General features: G+C 35.3%; 1 protein-coding gene across 2 annotated transcripts in view; it reads left to right on the top strand.

Moving 5' to 3' along the window:
• Window positions 1–14,507, top strand: part of LOC149796752 (uncharacterized) — a 162,354-nt gene that overhangs the window by 136,140 nt on the left and 11,707 nt on the right. For both annotated transcript variants that reach the window (XM_089961402.1, XM_089961401.1), the window contains one exon: window positions 8,716–10,427. In XM_089961402.1, coding sequence (XP_089817528.1) covers window positions 8,716–10,427 — 1,712 coding nt within the window. The remainder of the gene's footprint in view (window positions 1–8,715; window positions 10,428–14,507) is intronic.

The following is a 14,507-nucleotide window of genomic DNA, read 5'->3' as shown; positions in this document are numbered from 1 at the left end:
TCTATTTTGAATTATGCCCTCTATTTACCAATATGCTTTATTTGCATTTAACATATCTTTGAAGTACATGTAATATTTTATTTTCAAGTAAAAGAATTTGAGTTGTACGTATGTTATAAACACATTTTATTTGTTTATAAAAATTACCATAGTCATGCAGTGTTTTGTAGCCATATGACATTAAATGAGAAAAGCATTAGCTATAGATTGTAATGACTTTTAACTGTGTAACTAGATCACGGTATTGTAATTGCAAGTAAGTAAAAATGTTAAATCAACTACCCGAATGTTATTTTTACATTGTGAAAGTTCACTATATAATGGTACCGCTTGAGTGACCTAGTAGTTAGAGCGTCTGCCAGTAAAACATTTCTGTAACTATTCAAAGACAACATACTAAGCATTAAAGTCAGTTTATGAATGAACTAAACCCTTCTTGCCAACTGAATTGACACAGCCAACATGTGGTTACCTATTCAAGAGTGGTTGCTTGGGTGCCTATTCAAGAATTGATGCTATTTTTAGAAAGATTTGTCTTAATGTAATATAGCTTTGTTACAACAGTCCATTGATAGGATTGCAAATGTAAGGTTTTAATATTTGTCTTGTAGCAATTTTAGGCATTGGTTAAATAGTATTTGCTTTGCTGCTGTTTTTTTCTTAATATTTTCAAAAAAATGAGTGATGTTAGAAAATAACTTTGACCTTGTGATACTCAAATGCCACAACATAGCATTGTCCTATACATAGCTGACCTACATAATTTAATTTTAAAACTAGATGTTTAAAAACAATATTTAGATTTTGATTTCTGTGAATTGTGTATTGCATTTCCTGAATATATCTGCCCAATAGTTTGCAAAACAGACAATCTGATAAACTGGTACAGTGTTGTCCGCATTATTTTCCCATGACAGGTTCATTTAAGCTTCAAACTGATTTTATCAAGAAAATAATTTATATGTGGTAGTTATATTATTCTGATCACTGATTCTATTCTTAAAACATAAATTTCTATTTACTCTTAAGACATAAATTTCTGTTTACTCTTAAAGCATAAATTTCTATTTACTCTTAAAACATAAATTTCTATTTACATACTATTGTTTAAGTTTCAAGACACAAATTTGTATGTTTTATCATAAAATGACAACTTGAAGAAATTGGCAGTGATAGTTGCTTGGGAAATAATTAATGGTCAATCAGCTTTCAAAACACATGCCTGTGAATGTGCCAGAGTCTTTCAGTGTAAACAATATCAATGCCAGCTATTTGATGGCTTGATACCTAAATTTCACCTTGAACTACAACACAACACTGGAACTCTACTGGCAAATGCAAGGAGCATCTCAAAACTTATGATCACTCAACGTACCTCCAAAAACAATCGCAGGACAAAGTTGTTTTTGCTTTCCTAACAGAGAAGGCATAGTTTACATCTTTTAGGAGATTTATTCGCCCACTTTGCTTGGTAGCGTGACCCTGGCCTATAAATGTTGAAATTTTTGCATAAAGTATTGGGGGCTTGGAGGGATTTATCCCTCCCAAGCCTGTGGCATGGTGTTTAATCTCAGTTACTAAGAACAGTTTGTATTTCTGATAAAAGGCACTTCTCAATTTTTATTTCACCTGGCCATCATGCTTAGTGCTATGGTTATGTGACCATCATTCATCATCCATCCGCATTTGCCCACTCTGGAGGTGATGGTTTTGATCCAGTATTGACAAACTTGGAATATCGATTTATACAGATAATATCTCAGATATTAGTACAAATGTGAACAAGATTCATGCATAGTAATGACTGGTAATAAAATTCAGTGCCAAGGAGCCCAAAAATTAATATTGGGCAACAATTTTTGCCAAACTGAAAGCACAGTTGGACAAGCATAAAATATTATTGAAATATGATCATGCACAAAATTAAAATGGAATTTTATATTGTTTTCAGTAACAAACATTAAGTAATCTCAGTCCACTCTACTAATCACTGGACTGAACCCTTAAAGAATCAAGACTAGCAAATGCTTATCTTTTGTCAACACACCAACATGTGGTACTGGTGCCTTTCATCTCTGACTTTACACACTGATTGCCTCCTTCAGGCAAGAAAAAATATATCTCTGATGTATGTCAGTACAGTAATCTACAGAAGAAAATCAAACACTTTGCTGGAAATTTCCTTGCAGAAAATAAACCAAAATCTCGTATAGAACTGCCAGAACACTTCTGCAACTGAAATGACTGTAGTACTTGCCAAGAAGTTGCAAATGACTTTTTGATTGATCATTGTTTCATAAATAGCTTATGTGTTGGCAGCTATTGGAATTTGTTCAAAGTAGTAGGACTGATCTCGATGTTCTGAATGCCTATGATCTGGTTGTATGCTGTCCCATGGGTCATTAGTTTTTTGCTGTCCCATTGGTCATTAGGTTTATGCTGTCCCATTGGTCATTAGTTGTATGCTGTCCCATTGGTCATTAGGTGTGTGCTGTCCCATTGGTCATTAGTTTTATGCTGTTCCATTGGTCATTAGTTGTATGCTGTCCCAGTGGTCATTAGTTGTGTGCGGTCACATTGGTCATTCCTTGTACGCTGTCCCGTTGTTTTACATTGACCTGCCTGAGCTTGTTACCATTCTAGAGTCTGTATTTCTGATTCAGTTTTGATAAAAACTTTGGACATATTGCAAGATGTCAGACAGGTTAATAATGAGCGAGATATATGTTAAAGAAGTGATCATGCATCTGATTGGCTGACTTTGCTACTATTTGTAGTTCTGATTTTATTTTGATCAAACTTGGCATGTGGGCTTACATCATCAAGCTCTTAGATCACCACCATAGTGAGATCCAGACATGATCATGAGGTTTTCTTGCATCTGATTGACTGAGCATGTTTGCAGTCTGGAGTTTTATTTCCTGATCAGATTTTGGTAAAGTTGGAATATAGGTTTATGTGTTACCTTTATGCTTTGTTTTATTTTATTTACATTAACGAAATTTAACATCTTTTCACATTATTTTATCCAGTTGTTATTCCTGGTTACATTTATTTGGAAGCATTTATCTTCCTAACTACACCTCTCCCTCGATAATTTGTGCACAACAGGATCCCAAAACATGGACCACACTGTAAGCAAGGACGTGAGTTACATAGGGACCTAAAAAGAAAACCATGGGTTGAGTGGGAACTGGGCTGTTTAATGACTGAATCCTTGCTTTATACTCACTTCGAGAATAACTGTCAGTAAAGCACTTTTTCTAATGAAATTGGTCATTATTCTGTATAAGTTTAATTTATTTTCAAGATGCCCAACATCTGAAAGATTGTTAATGTTATTCCAGCTGGTTTCAGCAACCATCACTTGTGCACAAAAACATTTGTGTATTACATCACTACTTTTTGTTCTTGTTGCTTAGTCTGGTTCCCTGGGTGGTTTGTAATAGTGGAGTCTGAAGCAGAGAGTCTTCAGATGAGGGAACCAGACTAACAGTTGATACACTACTGAACAAGATTCCTTTTTCCAAATGTAATGAGATTTATTTCATGAGATAATTGTCTGCGTCAGAAATCAGTATTTGTATTTAGTTAGTAAATATTGATGCCATGATTTCATTGCAAGTAACTGTGAAACTTCTTATCATCTATGAGGATAAAGTGTCAATTTAGGAATTCTCTGAAATTCATTTCTCCACAATGGTCTCCATCTGTGAAACAAAGATCATTATTTTAGGAAGTATTCATTTCGCTTGGTTGCCTTGCTATCTTTGATCACATTTATGATTGAGTAGGTCAATTTAGGGTAGTTTAATTATATTACTTGCACAATAATATTTATTACAGAGTTCAACTGATCAGTAGAAATGAGTTCACCTGACGTACGACCAGTGCCACTGCATTCCTTTTAACTTTTCTTTTACTCCCCCTACTTTAGTATTTAATACAGAAGATGCAGTTAACATGATAACACAAAGAAGGTCAGCTTTTAATTCACTGCAACAACACAACAAATGCTTCCACAAGTCAGAGATCAAGACACAGCAGCACTTAATACGTTTTCAGAGAAACACTTGTGGACATAGATGTTATGGTAGATTGACACCTACATTTTGATACAAGAGAAAACTTTGCATTTATGGTGATTACACTAAAACACAAATTTCACGATAAGAAACTATTTATTCCATTGGTATTTATGTATTTAAGTAATGCTACTGCTTGACGTGAGTGACATTTTCATTGATCAGAATATTTCATTGAATATCATTATTTACGGTGTACTAAGAATGTCCTTTGGAAAGAAAATATAACAAATTATATGACTCCTTATTAAAAGTTGATAATTTCATAATTGTTATTAAAATTTCCAGGTTTTATCTGCTGCTTTTGATGATAAAATGAGCGATATATCAGCACTTCAGTTACCCATTTTGATTGTGATTTTGTTCATGTTCAACAAATAGAGATCATTTTGGGCGTATTTTCTGGTTTTAAAAAAATGGGATCCATGCCTGACCCTGTGTTATAAGCAGGTTAGCGAATTATCAGGGCATGAGTTATTGAGGGAGTGGTGTATTTGTAGCTTCGTCCGTAAACCAGGGTTTTAATGTTCTTCCAGGACAACATTCAGTAGAGTATACTCATATTAACTATGCCATTATCTTTGGATAGAATATATATATATATATATATATATATATATATATATATATATATATATATATATATATATATATATATCAGACTTTAGTAAAATAGGTAAAGCTGACATTTGGGAGATAATTTGCTTAGTTTATGTTCATAAAGGGGCATAACTCAAATCTTAATCCTATGATGACATATTTATACTTAGAGTGGTTAATTCCTTTGAAATTTGATTTCTGTCTAGGGTCTTTTAAATAAAAAATGCTTATAAAAGGTTAAAGCTTAAAATATATTTATGACTTTTTATACATTTTCTGTTAAGAGATAAGAAAAGACAAACATAACATTCAGTTTTATTATTGAGCGATATTGGTATTTGTTTATCATCATAAAAATGAAAATGGTTTTGAATATTTCACAATTTATATCTATCCCATTGATCTTATTTAATTATGACATATTCCACTAACCCTCTAAGACTCAATACAGTACACTATTCATACCCAAATAAGGAACAGACTTAAAACACAAACCATCAATATATATTAATGCTTTTCCAACTAGAGGCAACATCTTTTTTAAAAATTCTGATTTCAGTATAACTCTAACAGAGTGCAGCAAGAAGACTGAATGATGGGTATTGAAGTATTATTAAATATTGAACTATGGCCATTTGCTTTTCTCCCTCCTTTTTTATAATCACATGCTCATGTTGGTGAACAAGGGGGAACTCCCCTCTTTAGATTGAATCGTGGCAGCATCTCTCTACATTAGAACCAAGTGAAACAAGAATGTATCCTTCTGTTCAATCTTGCAGTGGACTGATTGATAAAATTGACATGAATCTAGGAATTCATTTGTCATTAACCACCTTCTTGGACCATCTGGATATTGCAGATGATTGAATCCTCTTATCTGGTCATCACAAGGACATTGAACTTAGGATGGACAGGCTGGCAGCAATAACAGACACAGTACAATGAACTTACGACAGACAGGCTGGCAGCAATAGCAGACACAGTACATTGAACTAAGGACAGACATGCTGGCAGCAATAACAGACACTACATTGAACTAAGGACAGACAGGCTGGCAGCAGTAACAGACAGAGTGGGTATGAAAACAGGAAAACCTAAGCTTTCAAGGAAAACAACACAGTAAGCAAACCACCACCATCAACAAGCCAGAAGCAGAAGAGATGAGTTCACATACCTTAGTAGCAAAGTTGCAACTGATGAAAGTGAAGCAGAGGATATATCAAGATTGATAATACAGAAATCAGAATATCTCTCCAATCTAATAATCTTCATATCAAATTTACTAAGTATTCTGCTATATGGATCCAAATGCTGGAAGAGAACCTAAGCCATTAGCAAGAAACTGGACTCATTCCACACCAAGAACCTTCAGAGAATAAGAATTTTTTGGCCAAACATGATACGGAATGATAAACTGGTGGCAGTCTGCTCTAAATGGCACTGAAATGTACACCACTGGAGAAGCGGGGAAGAGGATGCCCAAAAGAGATATGGATACACTCATTGGAAAAGTAGGTTGGACAGATCAGTCTGACGTGGACAACAGGAGGCAGCCAAGCAGCAGACCACTAAATTTTGAGCAAACACATAGATGCTTCATGTGCCACCTGTGGGCATGATAACAACAGAGAATATACATTAAGCTTGTTTAGTCAGATGATACTGGCATGAATACTATACAAATTTAGGGTGCTGGACTATAGCTGTACTTCAGGTTTTATATGTTCAAGTCCTATTATGGTACAGTATTGCAGTTTGAATGTCACTGTAAAAGTATCAACCAATGAAATGCTTTGGAGTGGATTCATTTGATATCATTATACCAGACTGAATGTATCATCTTACAATGTTCATACATCCATCTATTCCTTAATTTTGTTCCTGTACAAGAACACGACTTCTGCACCATCCACTGTTACCAGACGTTGTAAATAGCTTACATTTGGGGTATGGAAGTAGGCTGCTAGTGTTGGGGTCAGTTGTTTAAAGGTCAATGTAACTATGAAAGAAGAACTAGGTTTCTGCAAAAATGTATTAGTTCTACATCACAGATTTGAGTCAAACATAACGGATGGCTTGCACATGGGTTAGGAAGAAGCCTATTGATATAGGGCTAAAAGGGTCAAATGTCAAGGTCACTGGTGCAAAGAAAAATGTTTTTTTCTTAATATCTTTAGTTGAAGACCACATGCATTGACTAGTTTGTGGTGCGCTTGCACTTAAAGTATGGAAAAGTTCTGTTGATCTTAGGGATTAAAAGATCAAAATTTTCCTTTGGTAATTGTGGCTCAAAGAAAAATCCATTTTGCAGACCATCATTTGGCCTAGAGTTTGTTCATTGACCAATCTTTGTTCATGTTCACTTTGGGTAATAAAGAAACCTATAGACTCAAGGGGTGTAAAATGTAAGTGTCACAGTCATCTGATGAGAAAATTATTTTTGAATGATAAGTTACATTTCATTTAAAACTGCAAAAACCTTGAACTGAGTTCAGTAACTCTGACCAGTTAGTAATTACTCTTCACATTCAGCTATTCCCCATAACTAGTGTCTTCACAGAGGACTGTTAAGTATGGGAAAACATATAATGTGCTATTCATGATACCTAGTGTCTTCATAGAGGACTATTAAGTATGGGCAAGCATATAATGTGCTATTCCCCATACCTAGTGTCTTCACAGAGGACTGTTGAGTATGGGCAAACATATAATATGCTATTCCCCATACCTGGTGTCTTCACAGAGGACTATTGAGTATGGGCAAGCATATAATGTGCTATTCCCCATACCTAGTGTCTTCACAGAGGACTATTGAGTATGGGCAAACATATAACATGCTATTCCCCATACCTAGTGTCTTCACAGAGGACTATTGAGTATGGGCAAGTATATAATGTGCTATTCCCTGTACCTAGTGTCTTCACAGAGGACTATTAAGTATGGGCAAACATATAATGTGCTATTCCCCATACCTAGTGTCTTCACAGAGGACTATTGAGTATGCGCAAGCATATAATGTGATATTCCCCATACCTAGTGTCTTTATGGAGGACTGTTAAGTATCATGGCAAGCATATAATGTGCTATTCCCCATACCTAGTGTCTTCACAGAGGACTATTAAGTATGGGCAAGCATATAATGTGCTATTCCCCATACCTAGTGTCTTCACGGAAGACTATTAAGTATGGGCAAGTATATAATGTGCTATTCCCCATACCTAGTGTCTTTACGGAGGACTATTAAGTACCATGGCAAGCATATAATGTGCTATTCCCCATACCTAGTGTCTTCACGGAGGACTATTAAGTATGGACAAGCATATAATTGCTATTCCCCATACCTAGTGTCTTTACGGAGGACTATTAAGTATGGGCAAGAATATAATGTGCTATTCCCCATACCTAATGTCTTCGCAGAGGACTATTAAGTATGGGCAAGCATATAATGTGCTATTCCCCATACCTAGTGTCTTCACAGAGGACTATTAAGTATGGGCAAGCATATAATGTGCTATTCCCCATACTTAGTGTCTTCACTCAAGGGGTGCTTCATTGTGTGATCCATGATCATGACTGTGTTATATCAGGGACTGGGTTATATGGAGGTGCTTCATAGTGTGATCTATGACCATGGCTGTGTTATATCAGGGACCATGTTATAATGAAGAACTCTATATTGAGATCCATGACTGTACCTGTGTTATTATTAGGGACTATGTTATATGGAAGTTCATTTATAGTGAGATTTGTGACTTTACTTGTGTTATATCACAGACTGTGTTATATGGTAATGCTTTGTAGTGAGACCCATGACTATACCTGTCTATCATGGATTGTGTTATATACAGGTGCTTGATAGTGAGTTCCATGACCATACAGAATAATCAAATGCTTAATTTGTAGTAAAATAATTAGTGTTTAAAAATGCCCATTATAAGAAAATCTGTGTCTTTTAAAATGTACATGCTCAGGATTTGTATTGTTGCACCTTTAACATTTTTCTAATATTTATTTTTTTACTTTTTTTCAGACAAGAGTGAATCCAAAAATAATCAGGATAATGACAAGTTAGTGACATTAATCCAAGTTGATCCTAATGTCCCAGGCACCTCTGGTGTCCACTCTCAAAGTTCAGCCCAAATTGAAATTCCAAGGGCAGCTGCTAGGCAGGATTCTGAAACCACTAAACAAAGGACCCCACTTTCGACCAGTCCTATATCTATGTCAGCATTACAGGATGTCAAGTTGAGATCAAGGCCAGCACCAATAAAACTGGACAGTAGTGAAAATCGTAAAGATTCAACATCTGAAGATGTTGAACTCTCAAAAAAATTTGAGCGAGTTAAAAGGGTCTCATTGAAATGGGAAAATGGTGGACAGCCAGAGGTGGAGAATGTAAAATCCCCATCTCATGATTCCATGCCATCTGCATCACTTAGCCCTAAGGACCAATTGGAGGAGAGAAAAGTGGTTCAAATTGTCGAGGAGAAAAAAATTGCAGAAACTGTCGAGAAAAAGGAGGAGAAAAAAGAAGATAAAAAGACATCAGTTGGCCCAGTTGAACATCTGTCCCCATTATCTCCAACAAGCCCTGTAACTTTTATTTTAAAGAAAGAGCCTTTAAAACCAGGTGCTAAGCTTTCTGAGGGTAGAAGTGATTTTCAGCCAAAGTCAGAGAGTGTAGATATTTCTAAATCAGTGAAGCAGGTGCCAGAAGTAAATGATTCACTCAAGCGACAGCCAGCAGAAATTGAGATAAAGCCTAGTAGAGAGGAATTAGGGTTTAAAATTGGAGAAAAAAGCCCATCAAAATCTGATGGTTCATCATCGTTAAATGTACCATCTAGTTCACCAGAAAAATTAGCATCTCCAAGAGAAGAATACAAGGCACGTCGTCAGACACGGAGTAAGACACTTCCAGAACAAACTGTTCCTAAGGAATTATTGGATACTGCAAAGACAGAAAATACATCTGTACATGCAAAAGTAGAAAGTACTCTTTCTGCATCAAAGCAGCAGAAATCAGTTAGACATGACTATGATAATGTTGTTGTTGGCAATGCTGGATTGAAACCTGTGGATGTCAAGCGATTATCCTGGGTTGGAATAAGCGGTAGCTCTGTTGACTCAACTACAGAACCGTCATGGGTTGCTTTAGCCAAAAAGAAACAGGCCGATAATGACAACAAACCTGATAATGTTGAACCAAAGGATGCTAAACCTACGCCTATTACACCTAAACCTGTAAGTATTGTTTCCACAGCACCTCTGAAAAAGGATGTTAAAGAATGTCAGTTTCCAGCTCAGAAGAATGAGTCATCTGATACACAAACTTTGGTTTCTGGCCCCAGAAAGGATACTTCAGTGGGTCCTTTAGGAACTTTACCCAAAAAGGATACTTCACTGGGTCCTTTAGGAACTTTACCCAAAAAGGATACTCAGTGCTTTACTAATAAACCAGTGACAGTAGAAACAAGAAGCACAAATGTAACATCTGATTCCAAAAAAGACACCAACACTTTTGAGCCAGTTGTAATGAAAGTTCCACCAAAAGTGGTTAATGGAAAGAGCAAGAGTCTTGAGAGATCAGTAAACCTTGGATCAAGTGTTGGATCAAGTGTTCCTCAGTGGAAGAGAGATTTGTCAGTAAAGAAGAGGGATAATGGTACAGAAAATGCTTCCAAAGTCAAAATAGAAATCATTGAAAAGGCACCACCAAAGGTGGAAAAGAAAGAAGATGAGGTAATGAAAATATTTATAACAAAAATATGTCATATAAGTCATTGCATGAGAAAGCGCTTATTAAAAGCTCCTGTTGCATGAGAGTGGCTTATAACTTACAAAGTACATTCTTTGGACTTCATAGCTAAATTAAGAGTTAACAATTTGAAAAGTATGCTTATTTTCAGTAGATGAATACCTGTTTAAGTGTTGAAATTTAAAAAAGGTTATGAATAAACCCTCAATACACAGTGAGAGGAGAGTGTTTAAAACATTGCAACATTGCCTACAGGTATTTACCTTTTGAAATTGCAACATTACCTTCAGGTGTTTATCTTTTGAAATAAATTGCAACATTACCTACAGGCATTTACCTTTTGAAATAAATTGCAACATTACCTACAGGTATTTATCTTTTGAAATAATTTCAACATGACATTCAGGTATTTACCTTTTGAAATAAATTGCAACATTACCTACAGGTATTTATCTTTTGAAATAAATTGCAACATTACCTACAGGCATTTACCTTTTGAAATAAATTGCAACATTTCCTACAGGTATTTATCGTTTGAAATAATTTCAACATGACCTTCAGGTATTTACCTTTTGAAATAAATTGCAACATTACCTACAGGTATTTACCTTTTGAAATAAATTGCAAATTACCTACAGGTATTTACCTTTTTTTTAAAAAATGACCTCATTTAAACAAGATCCTTGCAAATTTTCTTGACTTTGTGTACACCTGCCTAAGGTTATTATGCTACGATTTTGTCCTTCTATTTTTTATCTGTACTTGTGTTACCAAATTAATTTCTGCACAATAACTAGAGTTCGACACCATCTTCAGTTACCAAACTTGAGTTCTGCACCATCTTCAGTTACCAAACTTAAGTTCTACACCATCTTCTTTTACCTAATTTGAGTTCTTCAGAATCTTCAGATACCTAACTCTGTGGATGGCTTGTGCTTGGTATAAAGAGGAAGCCTACTAATTTTGGGTACAGAAAGTAAAAAGGTCATTTTGAAAGGAGAAAAGTGGCATCGCCACAAAAATGTTGAGCTTTCAACTGTATACCTTTACAAAAGTGTTTTGATGATATACATCTTGGATACAGAAGTCTATTGATTATGGTGTCAAAAGGTTGAATGTCAAGATCACAGTGACTGAGGGCTGTTCTATTAAAATATACCTGGGACCCTAGGGAGACACCTTGGATGTTGAGCAGTCAACCATAAATGCAGTTTACTTTTTCTGTGGTTTTCATGTGAACTCTTGGTGCAGTCAGAATACTACGGCATACATATCTTTCAAAATGCATTTGCTGGTTATCCTCTGTTTAAAGCCGCAGTGCCACCATTTTTCATAAATTGTATGATTCATTTAATCTACATAAAGTTTCGAGGAAGGAAATGATTTGTTAATAAACTATCTGACATTAACTGCTTTTTGAAATAATTAAGATGTTAGGTTTAAGCAAGATTCGGATATTCAGTTTAGAATTATGAGATGCCACCTGTCAATTCCATCACCTAGGTCACTCGTAATTATGTTTGACAAATTCCACTAGTGAATAATCTAATAACAACAACAATTGCACATGTTGGACAAATTGATTCAGGTGGAAGGAAGGAAGAGATTTAGGCCTGCTTTTTAAATGGATCTGAAGAGTTTGAAATTAAATAAGTTTGTACACATCTCATAAACAATATGCTTGACTATTTTCCTTCCTTTCGTGTTCATTTATATTTGGAACAAAGTATTCTGGAATAATATCACATAAGGATTACATACTGTATCTGACACAGCGTGATGTTGGCTTCTTGTTTCCTAGGTGATGTTAACAATATGCTTGACCAGTTTCCTTCCTTTCATGTTCATTTATATTTGGAACAAAGTATTATGGAATAATATCACAGAAGGATCACATACTGTATCCGACATAGCGTGGTGTTGGCTTCTTGTTTCCTAGGTGATGTTATAAAATCTTGTTTTCTCTCTTTTAGCTGAAATTGGAAAAATTCATACGCTTGTGGAAAATAGCTGCATTTCTCAGTTCAGTGGAAAAATTACGTAGCTCATAATATGATAAATCATCGATATTATATGTTTTAAGGGCATCCAATGATGTTTAGGACTAATATCTTTCAAGATTCAGCATTGTTAAGGTGATTTGGCATATATGATTTTCTGCAACTTATCACACCATTGGGGCTTTAAATGGAACTACCTTGAAAAAAGAAACATAGTTTTTACTGATAACTTTATTTCTGGACCATGTACCCTGACCATACTTTGAGGAGGGCTTACACTTAAATTTTGAAAGAAGCCTATTGACATTGGGGTTATTAGGTCAAAGGTCAATGTCTCTGTGGCTGAAATAAAAATGGAATTTGCAGAATAAAATTTTGGTGACTGAGTTAGTTTCCTGCTCACATTTGGTTGATTGATTTTAGGATCTAAAGGTCCGAGACAAATGGTGATGGTAAGTCCAGTAAGGTAATAATGGTTTCTGCACCATATTTTTAGTTCAAGACCACTTAACATTGACAAAGGTCATGGCCCTTGAAACAAGTTGGACAATGCAAGTGCTATACGAAAGGCTGTTAAACATGAGGTTATATATATAATGTTCCTTTTATGGTTTGTAATCTTTTTCATTCTTTTTTTCTGAAATTCATGTTGATGCTCTGTAAATATGATCAGCATTATACAGTAAATGTAACTTTGCGAGTCTCATCTGTGGTCTTGGCTTTGTTTCCTATTTTTAGCTCTACAGGGCATTGATAAGGGGAGCATTATGGATAGCCTGTTGTCCATCATAGAACAGTCATCCATCCATTGTTATCGCTACTCCTCCTAAACTACTTGAAAGATTGCCATGACACTTTGCATACACATTCATCCTATGGTCTAGTTGTTCCTTAGTGAAAATGGTGAAGTCCAGACATCCATTATGATCATCACAGCAGTCATCTTGAAAATCATGTAATCAGTACTTTTCCTGAATGGATCGGCGCATTGGTATAGGATTTTCACTAAAAGCCTTTTTATGATCTTAATTGGTGTTAATTAAAATTGTGCCAATCTGATATCCAATATGGCCACCACACCAGCCATCTTGAAAATGTTATTTACTCCTCCTGAAAATAAATTCATATCAGCATGATGTTTTTCATCATAAGACTTGTTATAGGTTGGTCTTGAATACAAATTGTGTTAATCTGATTTTCAATATAGATGCCACAGTCGCCATCTTGAAAATCTTAAACAAAGGGCAGGTGTTTAGTTATTAGTGAACAATTAAACATAGGGAAGTGTATAATCATTTGAGGACAATTAAATACAGGCATGTGTATAATCATTACAGGACAATTAAACACCAGCAGGCTATAATTATTAGAGGATAATTAAACACGCTCAGGTATATAATCAGTAGAGAACAATAAAACACAGAGCAGCTTTATAATCATTGGAGGACAGTTAAACACTGGGCACATGTATAATCATTAGAGGACAATTAAACACAGGGCACATGTATAATCATTAGAGGACAATTAAGTATAGGGAAGGCATATAATCATTAGTGAACAATTAAACATAGAGTAAGCATATAATCATCAGCGGACAATTAAACACAGGCAGGTGTACAATCATTAGTGAGCTATTAAACATAGAGTAGGCATATAATCATTAGCAGACAATTAAACACAGGCAGGTGTACAATCATTAGAGGACAATGAAACACAGCAGGTGTACAGTCATTAGAGGACAGTTAAACACAGACAGGTTTACAGTCATTAGAGGACAATTAAACACAGGGCAGGCATACAATTATTAGATGACAATTAAATATGGGGCAAGTGTATCATTGTTAGAGGACACCTAAACATGGAATAGATGTATCATCATTAGGGGACAATTAAAATGGGGCAGGCATATAAGATACTATTCATTGTACTCTTGTTCCCTTTAATGAGTGACAGGGGCTTTTAGTATTTGGCATGCCCAGCATGCAACTGAATGGATCAGGTTCAAATCTTTCTATTGGACTGGCTCAAATTGGCTATAATGATTTGCTCTGATTCAGTCCTAAG

This window comes from Sinohyriopsis cumingii, chromosome 6 (genome assembly GCF_028554795.1).
Source record: "Sinohyriopsis cumingii isolate HCF-2022 chromosome 6, ASM2855479v2, whole genome shotgun sequence".
In the NCBI taxonomy this organism is placed as follows: domain Eukaryota; kingdom Metazoa; phylum Mollusca; class Bivalvia; order Unionida; family Unionidae; genus Sinohyriopsis; species Sinohyriopsis cumingii.
Note: the sequence above shows the minus strand (reverse complement) of the source record. Positions and strands in the feature narration are given on the sequence as shown.